This window comes from Podarcis tiliguerta (assembly GCF_965153285.1).
Source record: "Podarcis tiliguerta genome assembly, chromosome: 5".
Taxonomy (NCBI): Eukaryota; Metazoa; Chordata; class Lepidosauria; order Squamata; family Lacertidae; genus Podarcis; species Podarcis tiliguerta.
The window spans coordinates 69,511,110-69,531,006 of NC_139538.1; the positions used below are offsets into that span (position 1 = coordinate 69,511,110).

General features: G+C 39.3%; 1 protein-coding gene across 1 annotated transcript in view; it reads right to left on the reverse strand.

The window, feature by feature from the left end:
- Positions 1–819: 819 nt before the first annotated feature.
- Positions 820–19,897, reverse strand: part of TET1 (tet methylcytosine dioxygenase 1) — an 85,212-nt gene continuing 66,134 nt past the window's right edge. The window contains exons 11-14 of the mRNA XM_083439805.1: positions 18,457–18,546; positions 17,097–17,234; positions 16,021–16,345; positions 820–14,437 (exon numbers count right to left, since the gene is read on the reverse strand). Of these exons, the coding sequence (XP_083295931.1) occupies positions 13,308–14,437; positions 16,021–16,345; positions 17,097–17,234; positions 18,457–18,546 (1,683 nt within the window). The 3' untranslated portion in view covers positions 820–13,307. The remainder of the gene's footprint in view (positions 14,438–16,020; positions 16,346–17,096; positions 17,235–18,456; positions 18,547–19,897) is intronic.

Below are 19,897 nucleotides of genomic sequence, written 5' to 3' on the forward strand. Positions count from 1 at the left end.
TGGCACAGTTTGGAACGATAATATCAGGACACCTCTATTGTAGCCGCTTACATGGACAGAGATACCCTGACCTCAGCAATCCATGCCCTAGTAACTTGATTACCTGCTAATAACAGATTTATGTGCTATAACATATTGGGCTCCCTTTGAAGACTCTTTGGAAACTGCAATTAGGCTATAATACATTATACCTGGAAAGCATAAGTGCTGGTTTTGATTTCCAAAAGCTTGGTTCCAGGATACTTTAACACTGCTTGTTTTCACATTTGTCTGCATGTATACCAAGATAGTCAACTGAGGTGTGGTGGGTAACTACAGCGGTAAAGGCCTACTTAGTGGTGGCACCTTAACTGCAGCATGCTTTCCCCAGGAAAACTTGCCTGGTGTGTCATTTCAGCACCAGATGAAGCCCTTTTAATTTTCCCAAGGTTTTAAATAGTCTGCAAATTGTTTTTAGGCTAATTTTGTGTTTGCTTTATTTCTTATGTCTTATGTTTTAATTCTTTGTTTTTTAAGTTCCTAAAGTAATTGTGCCTTTAACAGGAGCTTCAGATGCAGAAATCACTAGGAGTAGCTTCCACTCCAGACACTGAGGTGGAATTTAGTTGCATCTGCTAATGCCTGCAGATGAAACTGCTGTTAAAAGCACAGGAGCAGATAAAAGTGGGGAAAGGGCAATCTTACCTGTAGCTTCAAGCTATTACTAAGATGCATTTGTATGAATGGATAAAGTGCTCCTTTGCTGTGTGTACTATCCGTCAGAAGAGAAAATGCCCAAGAAATATAGAAAATAAAAAATTAAGACAATCAAGTGCAAAATAGAAGTATAAAATTTATTTGAAACCATCCACAATGTTCTGTGTTATCAGAAATGATACACTTTGTAATAATATTTTTTTTTGGAAAAAAAATCATGACAAAAATTTAAAATATATTTTCAATGACAGCAATTTATCTTGCCTTTTTAGGACATTTTTAAAGGAACATTTAAAAGTTTAAACAGATATGACACATACAAGAAAAAAACCAAGAAAAACAAAAACAAAAAACCAGAACAGACCATCTCCACAACAATAATTTTTACACATATGTTTCAATACAATTTAAATGCATCTTGCTACATAAACATGAAATAATGTACAACAACTGCTGTGCACCAAAAAGAGTAGCTTAGTAAGATCTTTCAAGTAACATGCAGTCAAAACTTACGTCTTCAAGTACTGCTGGTAAGCGTTCCCTTGTCTGCAGAGAATATTCAAATATATTTTCCCCCACCCAATGAAATGAAGTAGCTTTAATCCTTTTTCCTGTAAGTATTGTGAAATAGTGAAGTGCTTTCCTCCCATTTATTAGTAACTTAAAATAATGGTAAATGATAAAAATGTATTTGCCTTTTCATTTTTCAACCACTAGATCATCTAAATACAGTAGAATGTTAGAGGGAAAATCCACCAAAATCAAAGTTATATCTGTTGAAAAATAAATATTGTATGCACCCCAGTTTAAAAAAACAACAACACACTACACACAAGAAACAATACAATACAGGGAATATTAGTCAACAACAGCTCAAGTTTCTTCTGCTTGAGCATAATGCATTTTCCTATTTTTGTTTTTAGGCTACTGAAACTGAATTTTTGAACATGTCTGCTGTGATTATTTTATGTATTACATTTTGGATACAATCCGGTGAGATTAGTCACAACTAATTCTTAATGAAATCAATGGGGCATGCAACCTGATTATGCATTTTTAGTCAGAAGCATACTAGAAAGGAAGTCCCACTGAACACAATCTAATTCACTTCCAAACAAACATGCTTAAGCCTACGCACATTTAGCTGGAAGAAAGCACCTTTTAACTCAATGGGGCTAGCTTCTGAGTAGATATGCATAAAGTTATTCTATAACCTCACTGATTTTATTGACACCAAGGCTGTAGTCCTGTGCACAATTTACTCCCGTGTAATCCTCACTGAACTCAGTAGAATTTAGTTATGAGTAAACATTTACTGGATTAGATTGCATAACTGCATTCTTAAATTTACTTAATTTAATTCAGTGGTACATTTCTGAATAAATATGCCTAAGACTGCAGCTTTTACTAGATTGCACCCTTGGTTTCTGATTACCATAGCCATAATATAGTAAACCCCTTTATTCACACAGCAGCATTTCTGCTTTTCTAAACAGCATTCCTCCAACTCCCCTACTCTCCTGATCAAGCTACTTTTGAAACTTGAGGCAAGAAGGTCCTCTAGTCTAGATCACAGTTGTACTTCTGACATATTTTTGCAATGTGAAGATTTATTAAAAAAGAAAAAAAAGACAGCACTTCAAAAACTGGAACTGTAAGGTCTTAAAATGTCTAACATCAAAATGTTTTGTTGCAACTACAATGAACATTAGATTTGTAATATTTTACAAAGCATTACCAGCCTATCTGGCTTCAACATCTTGGGCACTAGCTACATTCAGCATTGAAGGACACAACAGACAGAATCTCAAAGCTGCCATGTTTTGCTATAACTCTAAAATGGCATTCACAAATGCAAGAACATTGTATAGTCTTGCTAAACTGCAAACATTTATTAAATATTGATATACTATATAGGAGAAACCCAACTATCATAATTGCTTAATTAAAGCGTGTCTGTGTAGCTACATAGCGTTGTAACACTAGGCTTCTTTTTAAATGATATTTGATTACCCTAACATTTCAGGTGCCTCTCAAGCCAGCTTGTATTTGCAGCCTATGCCACTACAACTTTTAATTCTCATTCATAGTGCTGTTTGCTAAATGAAACTATTTTTAGACAACTAGTAGATTTTTGCTCAATTTCATGATTAGTAGGTTCTGAAATGATGGCTGCAATGGCCTGCACATAGAAACAGTTGAGCAAATTGCTAATTTGCTTATAGACAAACGAAATAGCCACTTCCTAGAGTTCCAATCATATAATTGGCTATAAATCCTTCATTTGTGAACTTTTACATATCACAACTACAGGTTTGGGCAATTTATTTTGTTTTCTAGCATCACCATGTTAAGGTGTCAATCCTATAGTTATTTGTGAACACGTGTTAACTACCACTGTTATTAGAATTAACTGAAAATTACCTTCTACAAATGCTGTTTGATTTGCAACAGGGAATGAAGTTGGGTAAAATGCTATTAAAGCTATCTCAGCAGGTCAAGGAGTGTGTAACATAGCTGTTCAATTAAACATTTGCCAAATGCTGAAATGATTCAGTCTTACCACATTCTGCTAGTATTATGACTCCTACCATCCCATGGAACAAATCAGTCAGTCACCCTGTTTTTTCTTACAGAAGGAATTGGGTAAGGTATGTCTACAGCTGCAAACCTATGTTCTGGATAATAAAAATATGTTTATTTTAATATCACATTTTTCTTCTGTTACGGAACTCAAGATACTGAATATGCTTCCTAGGGAGTCACCCACCCAAGCACTGACCAGGCCCAGATCTGCTTAGCTTCATCCTCAAATTTTCAAAACTGAAAGCAACACATAATTGTTGTTACTTGGCCTGTAGTAAAAGAAAGAAAAACTTCAAAGAAAGAATCCTTGATTGATTGCAGAACTGATTTATTTTATTTTTGTTCCCTTGGAGGAATGTTTTTCATTTATACAAATGCCCATTTCACCCTGCAAGACGGACATAAAGAACTGGTGTTTATAAATGAAAATCTGTCTTTATTTTCAGCTTTTGAGAAGAGGCTTATGTTCATTAAATTGAAGCTCATTACATTAGAGAACACTTTTTCATGCTGCAACAGTACTTGTGGTAGTCATGGAGTCCTACGTAAAGCTGCAACAGCACCATTTTGTGTGTGTGGTGTGTATTTTTGAAGGTTTAATTCAATTCTATCAATATACAACACTTGGTTAATTACACTTAAAAGGGGAGTAAGATGAAGATGTGGATTATAGGAGAATACATCTGCTTATAGGGTGAAAACTGATTTATTGTGGTAAGCTTTTGGGTAGACAAGAAGCCTCCCATACCTCTTAAGAGATGTTCTTCAATTACCTGACTTTGAAAGGGACAACTCAAGAGCCACTTAAGTATGACTCTGTGGCTCAGGGACTGGGTACAGCAGTAATGTCTGCCATGTCGATGGAGCGCATTGCCAGTAACTCTCCCGGCAAAAGTCATGTTTGCCTTGGCTGCTAGCAATACTCTCCTGGCATGGTCAGGACCACGGTTAGCTGTACAATTCTGAAGTCAGGGAGTTGTCTAGTTACTGGGATGATACAGCCTTATGGTAACATACAGGTAACTGTAGGGCTAAGTGAGTTATAGCAACCTCTTTTTAAATAGTGCCTGGCATTATGTTGGACTTTGTGTGCAACAACAGTGAGCTTCCATATCTTTCTCTAACAAAGAGATATGGTAGTCCTCTGCCAACCCCTCTAGGGAAAGCAGAGCTGGACTGCTTTGGCGGAACTCAAGGGAAGGGATCCCAGGGTGTGCTCTGCTCCTGGTAGAACTCTGACCCAGTTAAGCTTACTCCCTGTTCATCGAGCCTGGACCTGAGCTAGCCTAAGTTTTCTATAAAGGGAGCTTGTCTACACTGGTGGCATGTTGTTGCAAGATTGGCAGCTTTTGATTATTTCATAAAGGATCTAGTTGCATAGCCACTAACTTGGGGCAGGGATGGGGAACATTGTTCTTGGCCAAGTGAGCCTAGTTTGTGCATCACACTAAGTCAGACCAAATGTCTGGAGAAAACTAAAGCATGAGCCCAGTTTTGGGTAGCCTGCTAAGCCAAATCACCATTTAGCTTAGCACGGCGCAGCAAACGCAGTCTCCTATCCTAGTACCCATGAGTTTGGTTTAAGCTATGGGTTGGGCTTAGTGTGATGTACAAACCAGGCTAGTGGCACTCTCTGGTCTTATATTTTTGATGTGGACTCAAATAAAATTGTAACAGAGGTCTCTATGCCTTAAAAGTAGGAGGACCACGTTAACAAGCTCAACTTAGCCAGTGAGTTACCCATCATAATTAGCTTCCTGTAATCATTAATAATATAGAGGTTAATGCTATTACAATATTATGCTAAGACACAGATTTATGTACTGATCTATACAGAGGGTAACACAGAAAAACGGGGGTATTCAAGGAGCCACTCAGATACAGAAAAATTAACATATATGGGCTCCAATCAAGGGAATGATGATTGCACTTAAATCCCACTGAAATCAATTTCATGAGCAACTTAACCCCATTAATTTTTAAGGGATTTAAACACTAATTTTTGCAAGCACAAGCTCAGTATAACTTGTAGAAAAACCAGACACCACAAAGTAACAGCAGCTAGTGAAAACCACCTACAGTTGCCCGATATTGAAGGATCATCAGTCACCATATAGTGCTTCTGTTAAGATCCTTGTTAGCTGCTTCCTTGGGGGAGGAGGCTAAGAAGATCTCAAAGTACTGACCTTCAAAATTCCAGGAACATAGAACACTTTTCATAGTAACTGTCTGTAGCAAATCAAAGAAGAATGATTATGTGGGAAAGTGGGTCTCTTTTACACATTTAGGTGACCCAACTGCAAGTCCCGAATTTCATGTTTTAAGAAATCCTGTTCTAGATAGCATCCTGTTTTTAATTCAGATTGTTGCTGATGCAGGGATGCTTTCAAGTAGGAAGTTTAACGGTGCACCAAGGTAGCAAGAACAGTTTGTGGACCCTTAAGCAAGATAGCAGTAAAAGCAAAAAAAAAAAAATCAATGGAGAGACTTGATAATACAAGCACAGTTTTTGTAGAGCATGGTAAAGCTAGGCTCTAAGCTTCCTAGTCTGAACTAGTAAAGGAGAACACACAGAATTTATGCAGCTGAGACCCTCCCCATATTAACAAATCAGCCAACTATACACCATGTACAAACCTCACTTTACTGCCAATAACATTTTTTTTCTGAGAAATCGGTTGGATGTGCTAGGAATTTAATAAAACAAAATACCACAATTCACAGGACCAAAATGTGATCTATGTTTCTCAAGCACTTTGCAGAGCCAAAGCCACTGATAATGTGATCAATAGGAGTTATAGCAAATCAAGGAAAGCATGCATCTTTTACCATTCCATTCCTTTCATTTCCTTGTCTCAAGGCTCCTGAACTAGCTAGCATGGAAGGTCACCAATGAAAGCAATAGGGAGAATCTTAGACTAAACTGCTTTAAAAAGGGATTTGTGTTGCTACAGCAGTCTGAAGATTTTGCTGCTTGTTACAGCCCCAAAGAATCACTATTACAAGACAATAGTATTACAAACCTTTGTAGCTATAAGCTCATTCACAAAATTACATCAATTTCTATGTAAAAATGATAAATATTCTGAAATGCTACAATAAATAGCACACAGCTGTATATACAGTAAGTAGTTGCCAATTTGCACACCGCATGCATGGTTGATACCATCTGCTGTTAAAACTGCAGTTAAATCAGATATTATAAAAATGTAGTTGGCTACATTGTATTCTATGTGTAACAGTAATAAGCAAAAGTATTTCATAAATTTATTCAAAAACAATTAAAATATACCACTGAAATCAGATTAAACACTTTTATTTCTTAATTTCAATAATATATTTTAAATGTTTTGGTAACCTGATGAATCTAACGAAATTTTATTAGCTGCTAAAAAGGATCATGCACTTCCATCTTAAACTCATTATATGGAAGGACAGCCCAATGAAATTAACAGGACTAATTAAAATCAGTGGGACTTCCAAGTAATGGATTTAGCATCAGGTTTATAAGTTACATTTTAAATACATATGGTTTTCCTATTTAGCATTGTCATTTTAAGACCTGCTTTCTTCTCCAAATAGAACAATACATTTTCCACTAGTAGCCATGTCAAAACTATGCAGTTCACCAGAGATGTTAAGAGATATCCTAATTGGATGGGTCTATCCTGCTCTTAGGGACACAGGTGGCACTGTGGTCTAAAACCACTGAGCCTAGGGCTTGCCGATTGGAAGGTCTGTGTGACGGAGTGAGCTCCCATTGCTTGGTCCCAGCTCCTGCCAACCTAGCAGTTCAAAAACACGTCAAAGTGTGAGTAGATAAATAGGTAGCGCTCCAGCGGGAAGGTAAATGGCATTTCCGTGTGTCGCTCTGGTTTCACCAGAAGCGGCTTAGTCATGCTGGCCACATGACCTGGAAAAACTGTCTGCGGACAAACGTCAGCTCCCTCAGCCAGTAAAGCGATATGAGCGCCACAACCCCAGAGTCGTTTGCGACTGGACTTAACTGTCAGGGGTCCTTTACCTTTACCTTTTAACCTGCTCTTAAGCTTTTGGTGATGTTTATTAGTTAAACCATCTAACTTTACATAAAGCGTGTGTGTGGTACAGTGTTTACCAAGAATCACAGGGAAATTCATTCATCAATGTTGTATCTGTAGTAATGTGTACACTGCAAAGTTTACACAGCAAAATTTACAAGAACAAAGATGTTCTTGCTATAGTAGCATTGTAAGCTGTAAGATGTTCTTGCTATAGTAGCATTGTAAGCTGGGTTTTCTTTAAATTTCTGAACTGGGTAAAACTGTGGCAGAGTGACATTAAAGTTCCCTATACAGTGGTACCTCTGGTTGTGAACGGGATCCGTTCCGGAGTTCCGTTCGCAACATGAGCAGAACGCAATCCGCGTCTGCACATGCGCGTGACGTCATTTTGTGTGTCTGCACATGCGTGAGCGGTGAAACCCGAAAGTCACACACGAGGTATGACTATATAAGCAGCTGGTAACCCTTTCAGGAAAGTCCTTTTTGCAGAAAGATTGTATAGACAGCAATACTAAAAAACAACCCAGCCTTGCACAGATGAGTACTGGAGGAATTCACAACCCTATTTACTGTATAAACAGCTGTTATTTTTAATAACTTTTAGGCTCACAAAAAATATACAGATTTCAAAATGCAAATCTAAGGCACACAAAAATACCATAACAATTTAATGTTTATAGATATTCAAGAAGCAGAAAACTGCTGGTACAAAATGATGGTATAATATTGACTTTAGATTATTTACAATCCCTACATATCTTCTGTTTGAACTAATCATAATCTTTGAACTAACAAAAATGCAGCATATGGGTGTTTTTTTTTTCTTTTTACAAAGTTTGTTTGCTTTAAAAATAGAATGACTGCGTTGAAATCTCGCTCTTCTTATACACTTTATAAGAATGTTATAATTCCAGCTGATTCAATGGGCATAAAGATTGGGGAAATGGTCTGAATGGCGTTGCCATGTGACCAACATTGCTGAGTGGTAGGTATGGGGGTATAATCTAAAATGCAATCATGCTGGCACAGTCTCAGAGATGTTCATAAAACCCCTCCAGGGTTTGCAGGATCATAGATTAGAGTCACAACTCTGAACAAGTTCGGCTTACTTGGGCCCCACAGAAATCAATGGGACTTGCTGTTTGCTAAATTACCACTGATTTTAAGGACACCAGTTGTTAACCCGGGCAGAGGAGAAAGGGGCCCCTGCATCTAGCACCCATTTTATACATGGTGCTGCTGTACCAGATCTGGATAACTTGACAACAGTTTTAATCACTAATATAACACCAATCACATTGGTGTATGTGTGAGAAGCAGGAACCAGATGTTGTCCAAACACCCTGTAATTGCTCCCCACTTTGCCTAACAAGTTCTCTGTACTATTGAGAGTGATGATAATCTGAAAGATGGAGAAATGGAGGAGCCCCATGAGTTCTCTTCCAATGCTCTTTAATCCCTGGATTGGCATACACATCTAACATTTTAAAAAGTAGCTGCAGTGATATAATTGGGATGAATTCCACGTTTACATTTCTGTACGACCAGAATCATAGGCAACTAAGGGTAAACTGAAGAATTCACATATATGTAATTTTTTTCCAAACCAAAAAGATTTTCAGATTGTACACACAACCATGGTAGACATTTAAAAAAAACAAAAGCACCATGTCTAGAGGATCTAGACATTATTTGTTACAGCACCACTACAATATCAAGTATGTTATCAGTAAAACTTCAAGCTCTGGTTAGACCTGTGGAATTTATGTACACGGTGGAGAATCACAAGTGTAACCAAAAAGCTTACCCTTATGGCCTGCAACCATTGCTCATACAAAACATGATAATTCAGAGCCCACTGATTTGAGCTGACAGGTCCATACCAAAAAAATTCCCCATCTCTAAAATGTAAACTGCTGGTCCTTGATAAGCATGATCCTTATCAAGGCTGATATTTTGATTGTGGTTGGCTTAGTCAATTGAACTAAAATTAAAGGGGGGAATAGAGAAAAGGAGTTGGATGCTATAGTGTTCCAGATCTGGAGTGTCTACCACACCTAATGTTTAATTTACGATGCATTGTCATGAAAAGGTAAATAATTTCTAAGGTTCAATTCACACAATCTATGTATGGGTTGTAACCTGTTTTTACATAGGTCTACTATTCAACTAGGTGTGATCAGTCCCATCTGCATTCCTTCATCAGTACTGCACCATCAGTTGTTCTGAGAACATTCAGTGCCCTGTGGCACCCATCTATTTGATCTGTTAGTAACCCGTTTGTCTGGTCATTCCCAACAGTTAATGAAATCCCTGGCATCTAGTCACCAGAAATTAGATGCTGCTGCCTAGGAATCTGAATGTCCTTCTTCCAGGACTAAAAATCTGGTCAGCTAGAAATCTGAAACTAGTTGCTAGAAATGTGAAGGTTTTTTTCCAGCTTTGCTTCTTGTCAGAGCTACTAGAAGAGCAGTGTGGGCCATTACTATCTAAGAGATTTCAGATATTTGCCAAGATTGCTTTGTAGCAGGTTTATGCCTATTCAAGGCTCTTATGCAAACCAATCAGTTCAGCAACCATGCTTCAAGGATGAAATCAGTAAGCTCTGGCATAAGCTTTACAAATGGGAAGTTGCCCTGTAGGACCAGGTGTCCACAGTTCCTGTGTGTGGCTGAAATTGTACCTGCATCTGTAATGTTTGGGAACGTACGTGGCCTTAAGAGAGCATATGAAGCAGACTTTATTTGTCACACTGCAATCGTGCTGGATGAGTAAGAAAGTGAAAGGGGGGGGGGGAGTGTACAGACCTAATGTGTAGTTTGAACTAAATATGCAACCTAAACCAAAAAAACTTATCAAGTCAAGAGACTGTAGATAGCACTGATAACCTCATAATGTAACAAATGAGAGTGAGAGTGTGTTCATGTGTTAAAGACCAAAGTGCATTTTAACTTCAGAAGATTTTTTAGCAGAACATTGTACAACAATATAAAAACAAAGCCATACCAGCAGACTATTATAAAACCAGAATCTAAAGGGTTTGAATTCTTGCAATGTTTGTGGTACCAGTTGTTGCTAAGGAGGAACCACATGCACACACATGAAAACTGTCCTATCCAGGGAGTTCCAGCCCAACTGGGAAGGGATTTGTTACGTGTTTGCCTGGCAGTGTATTTGGATTTACTTTTCTGGACCTTATTTGGGTATTATATACACTTTAGCAGGGGTGGCTGAATTTAATTTAATGTTATTAAGGGTTACATTCACTTCAGCCATCCTTTTGAATCCACAAGCCAGCCACGAGTGTCACCCCCCCCACTTGCTTGCATGCATAAATGCACATGTGCACGCATGCACACATAGACGCAGACAGTCCACCACCTGGGCACTTCAACACTGCCTTTTCTTTTACTGCTGCCAAAATAGGTGGGAACTTAAGAGTCAACAAAAGCTTGCATGGTGGACTGAATCAGGCCCTTGAACTGGGGGCGGGGGTGCTTAGCCACCCCTGCCCTATAGTGCATGAGAACCAATTTAAATGTGGTGTATACAGAACAGGTTCTATATGTGATTATTCTCTTTTTTACTAATATTTTCAATACATGGATACAATGAGCTGGCATCCATGCATGTATCACGATGGCTCCTCCTGAACAACTGGTAACACAAACAATGCAATAATTTAAGAGGAGCCCTGCTGGGTTTAGAGACCAAAGGTCTATCTAGTCCAGCGTCCTGTTCTCACAGTGATCGGTCCCCAAGCAGGGCTAGAGATCAAAAACACTCTCCCCACTTGTGCTCCCCAGTAACAGAATTCAGAGACATCCTTCCTCTGGCAGCAAAGGGAGTACACAGCCATCAAGCCTAGCAGCCACTGAGAGCCTTACGCACTGTGAACTTGTCCAATCTCCTTTCAAAGCCATCCAAGCTGGTGGCCATCATTACATCTTATGACATCAGATCCCATAATTTAACTATGCACTGTGTATAAGAGGGGAGGGGGGCATGACAGAGGTGTGAATTTATATGCACCTCTATCATATTGTCCTCTTTATCACCTTTTTCCTTAACTCAAAAACTTGGAAGTGTTGTAACCTTCCCTCATAAAGGAGTTGCCCTCTTACAGCTGCTGTTTGAGTTGTGATAGCCAGAACTAGTTTGGGGTTTTTTACATTCTGCTGGTGTGGCTTTGCTTTTATATTTTGCATAATTTCTTACAGAAGGAAAACTTTTTGAGACTGTCACACATTCAGGTCTTGGATACCCTCTCTTCTCCCCACACCATGTTGTCAGATTTATCAGTGTTATCTACTGTCTGTTGACTATCAATAATATTTTGTTTTAGTTTGCACATCAAATTAACTGAGATTTAAACTTATTTCCGTGCACTTTTCTCTGGTTTTGTTTTTGGTTGAGGCAAGATCATATTTCTGTTTTGTGTCGCTGCAATTGCGTCTCAACAAAAGTTATAATGCAGCTGGGCCCCAAAATGGAGACATAGCACAATACAGACTTCTGCCTACCTGAGACCTTGTTTTTGGCTGGAGATGCCAGGGATTGAACGTGCAACTTTTGGCATGCTATGGGTTCCTCTTTTGTGCAACGTCTGTGTGGAAATTAGAATGAGCCTGTGATCCTACAATTTCCTACCTGGGAGAAAAACCCAATGACAAAGTAGACTTAAGTTCTCAGTAATCACACACTGGGTTGGACTGCATGTTTATAAAACCCTTCATGTGTTGACAGCTAACAGCTGGTGAAAATTCTGGAAGATTTAATGAACTCAAATATACTATAAAACAGCCGATACTGCAAATTTCTCTTGTAAATATTTTAGAGTCCTACTTTCCAGAATGTTAATAAGGCAACTTTAGGAGGGCAGTTGCTGATGCAATTAACAGTTCTACCCCCAAGACTCTAGGAACATTTGGTTGTCACGTGTAGCTTGCAATGCTCTGCATGAAAGACACACATGCACTTATTGCTGAAACAAACTACAGCAAATCAATTCTGACAACAAAACACCGTAGCAATACAGGTATAGACAAAATGATCCTTAAGCTTATATTTGCAAATCCGAACTCTCTGTTTTATTAACTGAAACAAACCAAAACTTTCAAGGGAAAAAGGTGGGGTGGGGGAAGAGTCTAAAAACCAAATATTCTTAGTATATGTGTATATGTGTACTGTTGTTGTAGCAGTATGGAACTCTACACAGTAAGAAAAATAACGATTTCTTGGTAGAGAATGTAGAAACCTTAGACAAATGTGATCCTTATACTATTTCAAGTTAACTTTAAAAATAGAAAGTGCTTTTAAATATATATATTTACAGGTTACAACCTCCAACCATCACTAGTGATACTGTTTGTGTGTGGATGTGTGTGGACCATACACGTGCACACACAAACCTATACAGACATGAAAGATCTGTACAAAGATAAATCATCATTGGTTTGTTATCCTTAACTTGGGCTTCACAGCAACGACTGGAAGCTGTCGGAGCAATGGCACCATGAAGGAAAAAAAAAATCAGCTTATCTTTAACTGTTTCTTGTGATTGAGCACCAAGAGCTGTGTATAGCTAATACTGTCTAAATTGATTTTACATCATAAAAGTTGAAGTATGTTAAAATCTTTATAAAAAGCCCATTTGTAGTAAACAGACAATTCAAAGCACCAAAGTATAAATTCCAAAAGGTAATAAACTGAATAATTCAATCAGGATTAATAACCTAGCCAAAATCATTTAACTATACATATATATTTTTTTGCTTAAAATGTGCTTGAAAATCACCAGATGTTAAAATATATAAAGTCACAGTTTAAGGGAAAAAAATCTTTTTTTTTTTTACCTCAGCCTTCAAAATGGTTGAGATGAACAAAGAGTAAACGATACAAGACTTTGTTCTTTAACAGCACCTTTAGGGATTATTGTGTAACACTGCTCCCAAGGCAAGGTTGTACAGTTGCTATAAAAACTTATGCCCAGTGGTTATACGGCCCGGCAACTCGAGTGAGGGCATAAGTAGACACCGTTATGATGTTATCATGAGTTACTGTTAATGCTCGGCGCGATGGAATTTGGTTGAATTCATTGTCTTCATAGAAAATCTCTCTCGTGGCACTGGCCTGGTGCACATTCCTGTCATTGGGTTGTACATTGGTATTTTCAGTGCTTGATTTTTCCGCTGCTTTCTCCTTTGCTCTCTCAGCCATCTTTGCCTCCCACAGCGCTATCCCATGTTTTGGCTCATTTAAGTTTTTGTGTTGGTAGAAGACTAACGATATCCGTGTGGGATGATTGCGGTTCGGCTTTTTAATCGGAGTTGTGGCGTGTAGCTCACGGCGTGCACATTCAATTAAGATGGAGCCGTGTGATGGCGCTACAGCTACCCCACCTATGTCATTATCCAAAAAATTATGCTCACTGTCGGACCACATTTCCTCTGCTTTTTCTTCGGACTCTGTGCGCTTTAAGAGCTCGCAACTTGGGTGTTTATCCGCAGTGGCAGAATCGCAATTTGGGTTCTTGAAACCACCTTTTTGCATTGGACACTCCTGGGAAGAACCAATTTCATTTCTGACTATATCTTCTGGAGAATTTAACGGCACTGAGGAATCACAAGAGCTAGCCAACTGTGAGGCAGGAGAGTTTTCTAACTTTATTTCACAATTTTGCTTGCTGACTACTCCTTGTTCAAGTGTGTGGGGCAAGGTATCTCTGAAGGCTGTGGATTCTGAAACAGTAAGGTCTTGAAGAAATGGGGGCACCCCATTCCTCTTCTCATCCAGCAAAATTCCAGTATGATCGCTGATGGACACATCAAAGATCTTACCTTTGGGTGTCACATGAGGTTTGTTACTACTGCATTGCAAATACCCGTAGGGAGTTGAAAAATCTTGTTGATTATTACTCACTGGCATTATACCACCAGCTTTGTGAGTTAATGGAGAGCAAGAATGTAAACTATCCAGCTTTAAAGGGGAGGAAGAAGCATATTGCTTTAGTACAGAGCAATTTTTAGTAGTGTCTGAATTGTGTTTTATTGTAGAAAGGTGATCCCCACTCTCCATTTTTGTCCCAGGTTGCAATGAATTAGCTTTGCTCCCTAAGGAGAAAAGAACAAAATGTTTTAAATATAAAGCTGTACATTTTTCTGTAGCTGGTCAATAAAAAAAGCAAACTTAATTGTGAGAATATGAATTTCCCTTCAATGGAGGGTTATCGTTTCCAGCTGAGAAGAGGCAGCTGTATCCTGGGTAAGAGTTTTAGCAGCCAGCGCTGAGCTGGAAATAGCACATGTGTGTCTTTGGGAGGGGTGGGGGAAATGTGAAGACTGGCTGGATATGGGAATCCAAAATGTGCTAAAGTACCCTGGCCTTTGACTAAAAAGGACTTCCTACTGAAGTGGCTGAAGTGGCTTGCAAACTCCAGCAGACACAGCTCACATGCACAACAGGTATACATTCTCTAAATATCATGTGAAAATTTACTATTAGTAGCTCTACCCAACCTAAATGCAGTACTTTTTCAGGATAAGAAATTAACAGAGTCAACACTGGTCACCTTCCGCTGAGTGCCTTCAGCAACTTACCAATATAGAAATAAAAATAAAAATACTAATATAAACCTTCCTCCTGTAGGAGTCCAAGGTGATTCACAAAATTTTAAAATACAACCACCACAAAAAACAAAGCTTCTAAAATTACATTTTAATACTAAAAAAAATATGTCGCGCAACAGGTGATACTGAAACTGTTGGACTCCAGATTCCATTTGTGTCCCCAAAGTTCAGATGAAGGTGTCTTCGGTTGACACCTAAAGTTGCCAATGCAGGTGTCAGACACACTCTTCCAGGCAGGGAAATGTACAATTGCAGTATCAAGAAACCCCTGCCTTGTGTTACCTCACAAGATGCCATATTGTTGGCAGGACAATGAGCATGGCCTCCCTCAACTGTCTCAAATCATGGGTCTGCAAGGTATTGGGAGAAGAACTCCTTTAAATACGGGGCCTTGAAGCCATTCAGGGTTTTATATATCAGTATCAGCACCTTGAATTGGGCCCAGGAGCTCACAGGCAAGCTGAGCAGTGCTTTAAGGATCAATTACATGTGATCCTACCTTGGTGCCCCACTTAACAATCTACCAGCTGCATTCTGCACCAGCTGTAGCTTTTGGACCATCTTCAAAGGTAGCCTATGCAGAGGGTGTTGCAACTTTAGAACTGTGAGATTGTCAGAATACGAATTACTGATGTCAGGCTGTCGCTGATCCAGGAACATCCATGGCTGGCAAACCAGCCATAGCTGGGCACAGGCACTCCTCACCACTGAAGCCACTTGGGCCTCTAACAACAGCTTTGAATCGAGAAGAACTGCTCAAGCTGCATACCTGTTCCTTTAGACACCTGTTCCTCCACCCAGAACAGGTCGTCTCCCTAATTCCTGGATCTGAGAACAACTTACCCACATAGGACCTCCACCTTGCCATGATTCAGTCCGTTTATTAAATGTACTCTTGAGATTCCGATTGCGCTAACATTTTGCTTCATCCCACCCTCAATACCTAACTTATTAGACACACAGAGAGCTTGATTGTTGATTTCAGATTCTGAGAGTCAGCCCGACCTTTGATAAACAGATTTCTGCCAGTATCAGGTAACTTTTGAAACAAGGTTTATTGTACCTACCTAAACTTTTTGAAGCTTTATTGGTATTTTCCTGCACTCTGTTTTTTCCCTTTGCAGGAGTAGACAGCTTCTTCTCTGCTAAGGTTTGCTTCTTTGAGTCTGCTTTCTTCTTTTTCGTCGCTCTACGTGGCTCTGCTAGCATTCTTACTTCTCGTGGGAAAGCAGTAAGCACCTGGATTGCCCCAGCTTTTATCTTGGCTTCCAGACCCTCCTCTGTGCCAAATTCATCTGTCTGTGAGATTTTGTAAAGGGGCAGCACATGCAGCTGCTCATCATTGGGTATCACCCCAACCATGCGGTTATCTTCTTTTGTTAATGTACAAACCTAGCCAGAAAAATGGGGGGGGGGGGTATAATAAATCATCTCTTATTTGTTAGTGAAGCAACTTTAGCAAAGGTGATATTTATGTTTTAGCATGCAGAATATTATTCTACTTAGGGTGCTTGTGTGAAAAATAAGGAAATTCCCCTCTCCTTCAAACATCAAGCCCACATGTCATGGTTTGAATAACATTGCACAATTTTAGAAACACTAACAGCACAATCATTCACAGCTGCTTTTCACCTTTAAAAAGTTCTTCTGTCTAACGACTTTCACAAGTGGGGAACCCCTGGAGCAGATTTTGGGCAGCACAGAGGAGAGAGGTTTTGTTGCACTTGCGGAAGTTGTTCTCCACATGCAATGATTTGGTTCCCTTACCTCTATCAATCCATAAAAACTTTTAACTTTCAACCACGGCAACTTGAAGCGCCCCTTGCAAATTACTTCAGCTTTATAAAAGGGATTGCAACATATCCAAGAACTAGAGGTCTACTTAGGGAAGGAAGCCTATTATTTGTTTTGTCTTGCGTTTGTTGCAGTTCTGAATTGCTTTTAATTTATTTTATAAACGTGGCTTTTTTGGATAAACTTTGCAAGAAGACTTTGTAAAGAAGAGCCTAAACAATTAAGAACAAAAGCAAGTCTAGAAATAAGGGTGCATTCACAGCTACAGGGTAGCAACCTAAAGAAGCCAAGTACATAAATTGTAAATGAACAAGCACTTGGGAAACTGAATCCCAACAATGTTGCATACCACAGTGCTTCCATTGTGCATGTTGTGTGTATCCTTATGGGCATGAGCACAAAAATCGATGCAAGCTGTGACACCAGAAAAAGGTCGGCCATCCTTAATCCCAAGTCGACACTCAGGACCCAGGTGCTCATTTTCCACCTAAAAAAAATAATAATTATTTATTCATTCATTAATTTTGTATACCACCCTTCATCCGAAGATCACAGGGAGGTTCACAAAATAAAAATACAAAATGAAAACACAAAATACATAATAAAACCAAAAAAAAATTAATAACTGCCCTCCTACAAATACAAATAAATCTTACATGGAGATAACATTGTATCTCACCAAACACCACCAGCTTCAGGGACAATTTTTCATTTGAAGTGAACAACTGAACTGAGAACACATAAACCCAATTTACATGCCATGGAATACCAAAGGTCACATAAGCATAAGATCACTCCTTTTTTGCCCCTTTCTTTAGCCATCAGGAACTAAAAACCACAATTCCTGGCTTAGCATTACTTCCAAACTAGGGGTTGTGGTTTGTTTTGCTCCAACAAAACAAAACTTGCACACTCCAAGAATGAACCTTGTGTTCACAACGTGGTTTGATTGGAGCAGAACAAACCATAACTCCCAAGGATTATGGTTTGTTATTCCAACCCACTAGAGGAGAGCAGTGGCGTAGCGTGGGTTCTCAGCACCCGGGGCAAGGCAAGTAATTTGCGCCCCCTAACCCGTGGATTTTAGCAGGGGGCAGAGAGCTGCGAGTGTGAGCGCGCGCCCCCCCAGATGTTGCGGCCGGTGCCCCCCCCCATGCTACACCACTGGAGGAGAGGACTACAGTAAGAACCATTTGCACACTCATGGTAAACCATTAACCATGGCTTACTTGTTATTGGTTTACCATGACATGCCAACACTGTCATTGTTATGCATTGCTAAATATGAAAGTAAATGCTTGACTTATTTGATGAGAATTGTGCTAAAAATCCTTAGATCTACAGTCTAATTAAAACAACATCTGTCAGGATTTATTGATCTACCAAACTTCATGCAATACACTGATCGGCAATGAGGATGAAGAATACAACAATTAGTTTTTTGACCCTGTTAGTAAGCAGGGGACACAGCAGCAGGAATTTGAAAGCTGTAACATCAGCAGTGCATTTCTTTCTAGAAGTCCTACAGTGTTTAATGAGACATACTCCCAGTTAAGTGTGCACAGGATCGCAGCCTAGCTGTTCTTTCAGGTAGGCCAGTTAGGGTAACGAAAGGCCTTCAACTAACTTGTGCAGCTTTTCTTTCTGCATCGCCAGTATTAAAACGATGATGTGTCATAATAGAGATAATGGAGTTTCTTTGATTTTACCTGGTTTTGAAAAGCATCAGGGGCTAGTTTCTGATACAGTGGAGCAACATCAGTGGCTAAAGTTTGCAAATTGTTTTCGAGATGTTCTTCCTAGACAGGGAAAGGAGTCATCATATCATTTTATAGCTTGAGAAGCAGACTAGTAAAACTGTGAAAGCAACATCAAACGTAGATTCAGTATGCTATTTAGTCAGCTTCCTGTGGTTTTGGTTACTAACCCACATGTAAGTTTGCTATCATAATAGCAAAACATAGCAACATTCTTGAGAGTTGCTCAAAGGAAGGGAAAAGCAGTCAGCAAATTAATTGCTTGGCACTAAAAGAAGTTCACAAAAGATCCCAAGTTCACTTTCCATTTCCAAGAGAAAGATATAATGGAGGTGTTGGATGGGAGTTCACATTGGCATTAAAATACAAACATATATTTCTTCTTCAAAGCAAGTACCATGTTTGGAAACCTGCTACATAATAATGAAAGTGTTTGTATGATGCTTTAGAGTGTTCCAAGCATTTCACACACAATAGACTAGTTCACATGTCAAATTATGCCAAACCATGGCTACATTCCTCCCTAGTTATTTTGCTGCTGCACCATACTGACCTAAGCCACAGTGTGGCTTTGGGTGTTGTCTAAACCAGCTTCACCGTTTAGCTCTCTCCAGACTAATAACAAGCTGTAACCAAGATTTGTTGTCTGGTTTACGATTTGTAAACCATGTTCCCAGGTTCATGCTAAGCCAAGCAATGACATAGCTCAACACAGCACAGAAGCAAAATAACCTGAGAAGAGCAAAGCTGCCCGTGACTTCATTCTAAGCCATGGTCTGGCTTTGCACACCAGACTATTATTTCAGTAATACTTACAACTGTCCTGTAAAGTAGGTCATAATTATAATCATCCTAATGTTGCAGATGGAAGCAAAGTGATTCAAATTAAGAGAGCAGCAACCTACATAAAGCCGCCTACTGAGTTAATAGGGGAGGTAATTATGAGAACTCTCTGGGTGGATTTCGGTGATGCTTTAACACAATCATTGCGGCAGAAATGCTTGCCAGAGGGAAGGATCTCCCCTCTCTTCTCCCTGCACCCTGTTCTCAGGGTTTGCCCAGCACTCCCAAGCAGATCTGGAGAGGGCGTGGGAGTGCATGGGGGAGGAGACAAGGAGACAGTCCTCTTGTGCTAGTGGGACTTGTGCTGCTTTCCATTAATGCAACAACTTAGCTGAATCCTGCCCTCTGGATCACAGCCAAGGCTATGGGGGGAGAGGGAAAGAAGAGACGTGAAAAAGCAAACACACAAAATAAGAAACCGTTTTGTTTTAAATTAAAACATTACATTTGCTTAAAGAAAATTCACTTAGACCTATGCTAATATGGCAAGCACATTGGTTTGACCAAACAACTATTGTTACATTTCTCTGAGGACATAGTGGATATCCTT